The sequence below is a fragment of the Sylvia atricapilla genome, chromosome Z, assembly GCF_009819655.1.
Source record: "Sylvia atricapilla isolate bSylAtr1 chromosome Z, bSylAtr1.pri, whole genome shotgun sequence".
NCBI lineage: Eukaryota > Metazoa > Chordata > Aves > Passeriformes > Sylviidae > Sylvia > Sylvia atricapilla.
Genome location: NC_089174.1, coordinates 68,318,967 through 68,328,932, shown reverse-complemented (window position 1 = coordinate 68,328,932; position 9,966 = coordinate 68,318,967). Strand labels below are relative to the sequence as shown.

Below are 9,966 nucleotides of genomic sequence, written 5' to 3'. Positions count from 1 at the left end.
TGACGCAGCTTCTTGGCACCAGTGCTCCAAGAAGAGAGGAACAAAAAGTTTTTGACAGCTGGAGAAAGTGCCTTTTAGGAACCCTCAGGCCCAGATGGCAGAAGGCATAGCAGGGGTGTGAGCAGTCAAGGACCAGCAGGCTGCTGGCTCCATGGGGAAAGCAGAAGAGCCACTGCTGGACTTTGGAGAGAAGCTATTAGTACTGATGAATTAGGCACATATTTGGACAAGTCTGTAACTGCCAGTGTGTGGCTTATGAGGGGAGGGGAAAGATTCATCTCCCATCATTCCTGGGAGAGAATAATTGTTTTTCTGCGAGGTGTTTCAGCCTGGAACAACTTCATGGGTTTGAGCAACTTCATGTGCTTAATGCGTGGGGCAAAGATGATGATGGGCATGGTGTAAGCAGCAAGGAAATTGCCCTGGAGCCAAGCCAGCCCTCAGACATGCCCCTGAAGGATGTTGTTCTCCCTCTCTGCCCCTTCCCCTTTGCTCAAGGCATCATAGCCACGTCTGATGGACACTGCTGGAATCACCCAGGAGCCAAGGTTTATGGCTCTGCCCTTAAGCCCGTCCTCTGTGGTAACCTGTGGGACAGGGGGTGCAAAGCAATGTGGATGCCCATCCCTCCCATTGCTGCCCTGAGCCCTAGGGCTTGTCCTAGGCAAAGGTCTCCAAGGATGACAATCCCCTCTATATTTCATGCTAGGGTCAGACCATACTTCCAAGGAAAGGTATATCCTGACAACTAATGGGACCTTTCCAGCTGCAATCCATGCTGCAGCTTATCACCCCATCCGCTCCCCAAGAAGTTGGGACGTGATTTGCCCACTAACCTCCAACTTTGCTGAATTTGGATCCCTGCAGAGGCCTGGCACCTTATGACTGTGTCATCCCAGCTCCAAACCTCTGTATGTATATTTCCTGAACCTGCCTGCCAAAATAACCCTTTCATCAGTGTGGGAGATTGAGGGGCGGTAGTAAATCACACCCCCATGTCCCGCCCCTGGTGTTTATGCCACCATCTCTTGCTTGTACCCAAGCTCTAGGACACAGCAGTGGATATGCTTACAGCCCTGTGCAGGGGCTGTTGGAGATCCCTTGCTCCCAGGATGCCAAGATGAGGCCAGAGCTGCTGTCATGCTGTGCCTGCTCGCTGTCCTTGCTGGACACTCTGAAGGGCCCCATGTCCAAGCTGGTACCTGGGTGAGAGCCTGGCGCCAGGTCAGGCCAGTGCAGATTGTCAGGGGACAGCTGGGAGGACTGGGATGCCTGCGAGAGCCACAAATCCACCCTGGAGCCTGGCCAGAGCTAAGTGTCTTAGGAGAAACAGCCCCTCCACACCCCCAGGGACGTGACCACAAGGGGACAGGGTTGCTGTCCAGGATACTGCAGGATGCTGCCCTTGCCGCTGATGATGTTTGTAGCTCACACTACCAGGAACAGCCCCAGAGGCAAAGGACACATGCCAATTTGACTGTGCCCCTGTTGCACCCCACATCACCCCCGCCTGCCCTGCCACTGCTTAGGCCCCCCAAATCCCTGCTGAGTGACAGGGTGGGAACAGGTGGGGACACGCTGGGGCAGCTGTTGCCTGCACAGGTTGGCTCGGGGGGGCTATTTCGGGGCGTGAGATCAACACTGGCAGTCAGGGAGGCTCCAGCCACATTCCCAGACCCACACACCAGACTGTTGCTTCCCCACTGATGGGCCACCAGTGACTGTGGGGTGGGAGGTCTCCTACCTGCAACCCTATTGCACCCTACCCAGGAGTATGTTTGGCTGGTAGCAGAAATGGGGTCAGGAGCTGAGTTCTACACACAAAAATAACCCCCATGCCTTCCCTGAAGCCCAAATCTCCCAGAAACAAAATCCCCAAGATCCCCTCCTGAAGTGGCGGCCCCCCGGCAGCACCTGCGAGGCCAGCACATGGCTGGCAGCAGGGGTCGGGCCTGCCGGGTGCCTGGGGCTGGACGTGCCTCAAATATTTTCCATGCTGTATAAGCACCCGTGGTACACTCCCTCCTCCCTTTGCTGGGAGGGAAGGCGCCCAGGCCCCCCTGCCCTCCCTGTCTCCTGGAGAGGCCCGTTGATACCCAGTTGGCAAGAAAGCAAGAAAACCAGATTTTATTGATGAATGTGTCTGAGGAGGCACTGGAATCCCCCACACGACCCTGGAGGCTTGGGGGGGAAGTTGATTTCTTTCACTCTTTAATATGGGATGCTTAAAGTATCAAAATGGTGAGAGAAGCCTCAGTGAGTGCAAAGGGAAAGGGATGGGGGTCCCGGGGCCGAGGAGGGGTGGGATGCTGGACTACGGGACCCCGGCAAGAGCTGGATGTTAGTGGGCAGGGAATAAGCTGGCAGGGAAATAAATGAACTTTGAAAGCTGCAGGCTGAATACTAGAGAAATGGAAAAGTTACAAAAATACTGCAGATCTTAGAGAACAATGCAGGCACTTGGGAAGAAGGAGGAAAGCAGAGCTGGCTGGGGCCGCTGTTGGGGGGGCGCCCTGCAGGAAGGCAAAAAAACAGCTCTAGGGGTGAACTCATTACATCATCCCCCATCCTGAGTGGAGGCACTGTGGCTTCCAGCCCTGCTGCTCCCCAAAGGGGCCTGGGCTGAAGATACTCATGGGGTGGACTCAGGACCTTCCAGGGTAGCTGTAGAGGAAGATTCAGCCAGCAATAAGGCATTGGAAGTGAAAGGCAGCTCCACGCAAGAGCTCAGCGAGGGGTGGCTGCTCCCTGCCCGCCATTGCACAGGAAAGGGCAAGCCACCCCTGCCTGTCCCCATCCCACGTGGAGAGAGAAAAAGGACATGAGAGGGAAGGAAGAAGGCACAAGTAAATATCCCCTTGCAGTGGAGAGCTCTGTGGGCCCGCACCCCGGGGCTGGCGGGTGAGCCCTGAGCCAGTGCAGCCCCGGCTCCCACCCCAACCGAGTCCCTCCGAGCGCTCTGATTGTGCCTTGGGTGTGCATGGGAAGGTGGGCTGGGCAGCAAAGCGGAGTTGCTGGTGCAGCACCGGCTTGGAGGGGCAGCTGAGTTAGTCCCGTTGCTCTGGGTGCGGGCAGAGCTCTGGTCTAGCCCAGACAGCCCTTCGCTTGTGGCGAGTCATCTTAAATAGGAGCAGGCAGGTGGGCAGGTGGGCAGGCAGCAGTCTGTGTGGTGAGCAGAGGGCATGGGGCTCAGTTCTGCTCCTCGTCCCGCAGCTCCGAGGGCAGGAACTTGTACTGCTGCTGCCGGATCATCGCCAGCTTCTTCCGTGCCTCCTCCAGCTCCCGCTCCTTGCGCAGCATCTCCTCCTGGGCGGCAATAATCTGCCAGGAGAGAGCCCCATGGTCACAACTGCCTTCTACAGGGATGGCCAGAGCCTCCGCCACATCAATGTCAATTGCAGAGCTATTGGGTTCTCTAGCCACTGCTTCCCTCCCTCCACAGCCACTGCCTCACTGGGCATGATGGCTGTTTGTCCCTGGAGTGGGAGCCTGGTACTCTGGACATAAAGCAGAACAGCACAGCTTCCGGGCTCAGCTCCATGTGCTGTGTAGAGCATCATAGCTGCAGGGAGCCAACACTGGCACTCTAGCACCCCACACTAGGTAGATCTCACCCTGTACCCACTGCCCTGCTTTTCCCATGTGTCACAGATGCTGGGATACTGTGGGCTCTGCACCAAGGAGAAGCCAGAGCTTTACATTCTTGGGAGCATGCACCATCACCCACTGCTTTTAGTGGGATAAGGTGAGGCCTCATTGTTTAACTGGTGCTTAGTGGGATGGGTGAACTCAAAGCATTTTTGTGAGGCTTTCTCAAGACACAGCCTGTGCTGGTGGGTGGTAGGATATGCTTCTGAGACTGACACACACAGGTTGTGGTGGCACCTAGAGCTGTTGCTGCCCTGCTGGAGCAGCCTCACTCCTCACCTGTGCAATTCCTCCGACCATCTTCTCCTTTACCACTACCGTTTCATTATGGTCCTGGAAGGCAGCTGCCTTCTGCGCTGCCTTCACCAGATTGTCTGATGCCCTCTTCACGGCATTTCCAGCGGCCTGCAGCAGGGAGGAGGAGAGCATCAATGTGAGTCACAGCCCCATGGTATGACTGCTGCCCAGGGGTCTGAAGGAACTCTTGTCCCAGACTGGGCAGCAGGCAGGACCAGCAGCCAGGAGTTCTGGGAGCTGCAGACAGGGATTCCTTTACATGGCTCGCTGCCTTCTCACCCGCTCATGACCATTTCAGGCGCTTCTGCTCCCAGCCAGGCTCTGGCTTGTCTCTCAGCAGCAGGATAGGGACTGGAAGGCAGCCCTGCAGCCTCTCCCCAGCCTTTGGCCCCAGTGCTGAGACCCCATGTTAATCCCCCAACACATGGGCATTAACCTCCTGTGTGCCATGGCCTCTGAGGATTAACAGTGCTACAAAACATGCACCCCACACATTAACCTCTTGAATGCCAGTGAGGAAGTGCATCCATTTCACGTATTCCTGTGCTAGGTCGCTGTTCTTGAATGCTGTCAGGCTGAGCAGCACAGCATCACTCACATGCCTGGCACACAGGCAGCACTGAAATACAGGCAACCTGGAGCCTATGTTCCAATGAACTTTCCACTAATGGCATACAGGCATGGAGCATGAGCCATGGACAGCATCCATGTGCCCTCACCCCACTCCCAGCCACCACCCTTCAAACAACAGGGGCTAAAGAGGCAGCCTAGGACTCACCTGGAGCCGCTTCATGGCCTCTGAGTCATGGTCAGCCTTCACCTTGCAGGCCACCAGGAGCTGGGCTGTGGAAGCAGCCACTTGCTTGGCAGAGGAGATGAGCTTCTCCTCACTGGCATGGCCCTGCACCGCGGCGTTGGCAGCTTCACACAGGTTGTTGGTGGCAGCAGCCACCATGCGTGCCTGTGGCAAGAGGGATGCCTTAAGTTTTAGCTTTCATGTTTTTCAGATTCTGTGCTACCTAGGGGTGTAGTTCTAAGCCTCATATTTAGTGCTAATTCACAGGGTAGGTAGACAAAAGAAATCGTTTTCCTGCTGAAGCCCAAGGATGATTTTCAGGTCCAAAAACATAAACAATGGTGGACTGAAGGGAGGAACAAGAAGGATGGGACCTCACAAGCTGAAGCTGTAACTGGACAATTAAGTCCCAATATGTAAATGGACCAAAACTCATAAAAGTGTGAGACCTTGTGACCTGGGGTCCATTTTTGTGACCACTCTAAGTCTACCATGGGTGTAGCCCTGGTCAGGCTCTTGTGCTGCCCAAGGTGTACCCTTAAAGGCCTTTCAATAAATATCTACTTTATTCTCAAGCTCTGTCCAGTCTGTTTCAGGTCAGCCTTCCCAAGGCATCAAGAGAGGCTGTCAGGTGAGGTACAGAAGCCCTGATAGGCTTCAAGGATGTTGTGGGGCATGGGATGGAAAGAACCAAGCCTCCACAGCATGTGGGAGAGGAAGGAAGAAACATGGCTGCTTCTTCCACTGAAAACAAGCAAAAGGGCAGAGCATCCTCATGTGTGCAGCAGGAGACAAGAGAAAGTTTCCCCCTCTACCCCTCTGCATGACCTTGATACTCACAGCTGAAATGAGACCCTGGGACCACTGTCCATCATCCACTGCATTGGCTGGGATGGCGCCAACCTATGAAAAAGGAGGGGAGGAGTAAGGGTCACCATCCTGCACAACTATGGTCACATGAGGATTACAAGCAGCCCCAGAAGAAGGGAGAGCCCTTTTTTACATTTTCTTCTTCTCCTCTTATGATCTTACTTTTCCTTGGGCCACTAATTCCCGCTGGGCTGCTGAGGCTGCCTTCACCAGGGCACTCGTGGCTGCAGCAATGGATTTGGCAGCTTCCAGGATCTGCTCCTCAAAGTTCAGGCTCTCATCTGCTTGCTGTGGGAAAAAGCAGAGTGTGAGTCTCAGACAGGAATGCTGTGACAGATGGAGCAGAACAGGAGGATGGCTGTGGGGGGCTGAAGGGAAACATACAAAGCTGGATTAAGGGCTGTGGGGTGCAGCAGGGCATGGGCTATGCGAGGGAAGCCCAGCTGGGAATGTGGGAGGTAGCAGAAGTACAGGAAAAGGGACTAGCTGTCAGGTGGGGCTTCAAAACTGACTAAAGCACAGGCAGGAGAGCCGCAGCCCACCCCAAGCTGAGCATGGAAGGTCAGACAAGGCTCGGCACTGCTACCTTGGGCTTGGCTCTTGGTTTCAGCTGCTCCAGCTTCTTGGCTGCAGCCTCAATGGCAGCTGCTGCCCCCAGCAGCTCATTCTCAGCGATGACAGTGGGGTCTTCTGGGTCAACCCACTCCGTCCCTAGGAACACCGGGAAGCCAGGCAGGTTACACCTGCAGGCAGCCTCATTTCTGAGTTTCCCTGCCTCCTCCAGCAGCTGCTGGGCCCTCCACTGTAATCCCAGCCCTTGGTCCTGCCCCTCTGAGCAGGACCTTACCTTTCATGGCCTCAGCTGCCTGGATGAGTTCGGTGACAGAGCTGGCTACACGCTTGGAGTAGCCTGCCAGCTGCTGCTTCAGCTCGTGGGTTGGCTTCTGCAGGATCTAGGGGGAAGGAGCAGACGTAAGCACCTGGAAAAGGGGGACTTCACAGGACTGTTTGGGGTGCGCTCCCCAAGGAAGCAGGGTGGGATCCCCCAGCTCCCTCCCACATGTGTACACATCAGGCACTGTCTGGGATGCTTTCTCAGGTGACTCTGCATAGTCTCTTTGTGCCCTAGGACAGAATGATGTTTGCAAGACAGAGGAGCTTCCCCAGGGCCCTCCTGCATCCACAGCTTCTGGGACATCTTACAAACACAAGACCCTCAGCACAAGCCTTTCTGCATTCAGGAGCTACCCACGCCAAGATTTCTCCCCTGCAAATCATTTCAAGCTCCAGAAGCATATCCCTATCTTTGTTCCCATTTTGGAGGTTTGTCTGCAAACACAAGCTGGGCAGAGAGGCATAGCCTGGAGTGACATCCCAGCCGAGAAGGGCTGGCCCCATCAGGATGAGGTGGCAGGCAGCCTCCTAAGGCTCCTCCCCTGGGCTGGAGGGATACATGCACACACCACAGCACACGTGTGCACACACGCAGGGTCTGTATGCACAAATGGAGCTCACTGCTGGCCCGACTTGCACCACACAGGTAGCAGCTGCCCATCAGCTAGAGCAGGGGTGAGTACACAAACAGAAACACATGGACCCCAGGGTCCCTGTGGACACACGCAAGTGCCACCCCAGCACTGGGCTGGGCACACAGACACATCATGAGCAAGGCTCATGCTGAGGTTAGAGACCAGCAGGCATCCCTTGTTGCCTTACTCACCGGCTGAGAGAGGAGGGAGAAGAGAGAAAAGAAAGCAGTGAATGCGACAGCCAAGAGGAGGGGAGATAATGGAGGGTAGGGGAAGGTGGGTGCTTTTTGGTGAGGGGTGAAGGGCAGCCAAGAGGAGAAGTGGGAACAAAGGATCAGAGATCCTGGGTGGGGAGCTGTGCTGCCATCATTAGTTCTTATTCCAGCCTTGCAGGGCCGGACAAGACAGGGCACCTGGATGAGGCTCCCACAAATAGAGAAGCCACCTACACTCAGAGTAGCCACAGATCCACTCTCTTTCTCACACCCTTTACACCTTATTTCTCCCCACCCTGAATTGCTTCACTGCAGTTTTGACCCACAGAATCTCTCCGCTTTTGGAGGGAGACCTATTGTTACCAAATACCAAGTCCTCATGGAAGTTCAAATTCCTATCCCTCCCCAGTGAAATATGCAGGCTTTTCCACTCCTCTGCCGGGAGCCATGTTTTCCAGCCTGAGACAAATAACCCTTATTCTTGAACCCTAACCATACTTGTTCATGCTCTGCAGAAGGCACTGTTTCCCTTGGGACGCAGTGTACAGCAATGACCTTGCTGCTGCTGGGGAATGAGGCAGCACCCCATCTGCCATCTCCCCTCCCATTCCCCTAGATCCTTCCTGCTTGTGGTTTCCCAGGAATCTTCCGTCCTCTGATAAACAGGACCCGTGAGCTTCACTCCTGTCTTCGCAGACCATAATGTGCTGTGGGGACTGAGGTGAGTCATGGCTTTTTCCTGGCCTTGTGTTGGGCTATCCCAGCAGAGTCATCAGCAGTGTGAGGCTCAGAGTACACAAGCTGATGGCACACAGTGATGGCTGGTTTGCCCTCATGAGCACATCTGTCTAAGTGCCTTATTATTAAGCCTGCTGTCTGCTCTGACATGTTGAAAACTGCTAAATTATCTCTGGAGCTGAAGGCACCCCAGAGGCTAACAAGCTTACTAAGAGGCACCTCCAGTGAACATTTTAAGGGATGTTCCAATGCATGATAGTCAAAACATTGCACAGCAGAAGGATGGTGACACCCAAAATACAGGGGAATGGCGTGTTCCTGCAAGTAGACTGACCTCGGGCACTGCCACACTAAGTCATTAGCCTAATCATCTGTTAACAACAGGTCAGCCAGAGAATTTCTACTCAGCACTCCAGCCTTGGCTGCCATGATTCATGTGTGCCTGAAGCATCTTCCAGGCAGATATTTGATCTGGATGCAGAGGATGGAAAACTCACTGCTCCCCTTGGAACTGTATCCCAGTGGTTACCTCCCTTGAATAAAACCACCCTTTGACTTGTCCTCTACTCAGCTTCAATTTCTAGCCATCAATTCCTGCCCACCTCCCACTGCTGCGGCCAGTGCTGGCTGCCCTCTGCCTAAGGGGACTTCCCCTGCAGGAAACCACAGCCTGGGCTCCACCACTTTGTAGCAGGTATCCCAGACAGCAGACTCTCACTAACCAGCTTAATGCAACCTTGACACAGAGCTGAATCATGGTTAGTCTTTGTCCTGACCCCAGTTTGAGAGAACTCACAGCACCATGGGTTGAGTGTACATATCTCCACAGTGCCCCTGACTCTACTTCTGTGGTCTTGCCAAGAATGCAAACTATTGGAAGAACTTCACTAGATCTTTTCTATGATGCTAAAGGCTTAATTTACTTCTCATAAACTAATGTTGCAGTCCTCCTTGGGAGGACTCATTCAGAGGGAGACTGGATCAAAAGGCTGCAGTGGGTGCTTGCAGTCATTATCTTTGCTATGGCATGTACTGTCCATCTCCCGCACATGATGCTGTGGGCATGATATGCCTTTTTTTTCCCCACTGCCTGAGGTCTACTATTCCTATCACTTTTACTGGAAGCTGTATCTTTACAAGATTATGCTACCATATTATTGATTTCTAGCCTCCATCTGTTTGCAGCCAGTTCATCTCCACCTCCTGTTAGCAAAATGCCTTTCTTAGATCCCGTTGAGCTCTATGACATCTGCTTCCAGGGCAGGGGAACGAACACACCCTCTGCCAGCACAGGCAGTGAAGGGGGCTGTGCAAAGGCCTCAGTGGGAACAGGTGAAGAACCCAGAGGACCTTGGGTATTTGGGGAACATCCTGGCAATCCATAGTCAGCCTCTGCCCACCCTGGGAACCGGGGTGGGAACACTCACCACCAACACATGCTCCAGCAGCTCCAGGTAGCCATCAGCACACTCCTTGCCGAAGCGCAGCGCCCGCTGCCGCACATCCCCGCTCACCTCTGGATGGTAGGCTGCTTCCTGCAACCCGATAACAGGGAAACCCCAATTCACATCCAGCACCATCCCTGCCTCCACCCACAAATCCCTGCTAGAGATCCACAGCTACCGCCTGCCCCACCTTGCAGGAGCGCAGCATGTCTGCGATGGCCCGTCGGCTCAGGTTGGCTGTGGCGATGACATCCTCCTGCCGGCATGAGTTGCCAGCAGCCACCGCTTTGGCTGTGGCCATCGTGATGCCTTTGGTCATGCGGATGAAGTCTTCCGGAGTGGAGACCTTGGCAGGAGGCACCGGGGAGGAGAAGACCTGTGAGGCGAGAGGTGGTGGTTAGGCACAGGGTGGCAGGTGAGTAGCATGG

General features: G+C 54.6%; 1 protein-coding gene across 4 annotated transcripts in view; it reads right to left on the bottom strand.

Annotated features, from left to right (window-relative positions):
- Positions 1-2,100: 2,100 nt before the first annotated feature.
- The window catches only part of TLN1 (talin 1), a 34,539-nt gene continuing 26,673 nt past the window's right edge, over positions 2,101-9,966 (bottom strand). For all 4 annotated transcript variants that reach the window (XM_066339493.1, XM_066339492.1, XM_066339491.1 and 1 more), the window contains 9 exons: positions 9,729-9,914; positions 9,521-9,628; positions 6,459-6,564; positions 6,198-6,322; positions 5,774-5,899; positions 5,582-5,644; positions 4,724-4,906; positions 3,928-4,053; positions 2,101-3,321 (listed from right to left, as the gene is read on the bottom strand). In XM_066339493.1, the coding sequence (XP_066195590.1) occupies positions 3,190-3,321; positions 3,928-4,053; positions 4,724-4,906; positions 5,582-5,644; positions 5,774-5,899; positions 6,198-6,322; positions 6,459-6,564; positions 9,521-9,628; positions 9,729-9,914 (1,155 nt within the window). In that variant the 3' untranslated portion in view covers positions 2,101-3,189. The remainder of the gene's footprint in view (positions 3,322-3,927; positions 4,054-4,723; positions 4,907-5,581; positions 5,645-5,773; positions 5,900-6,197; positions 6,323-6,458; positions 6,565-9,520; positions 9,629-9,728; positions 9,915-9,966) is intronic.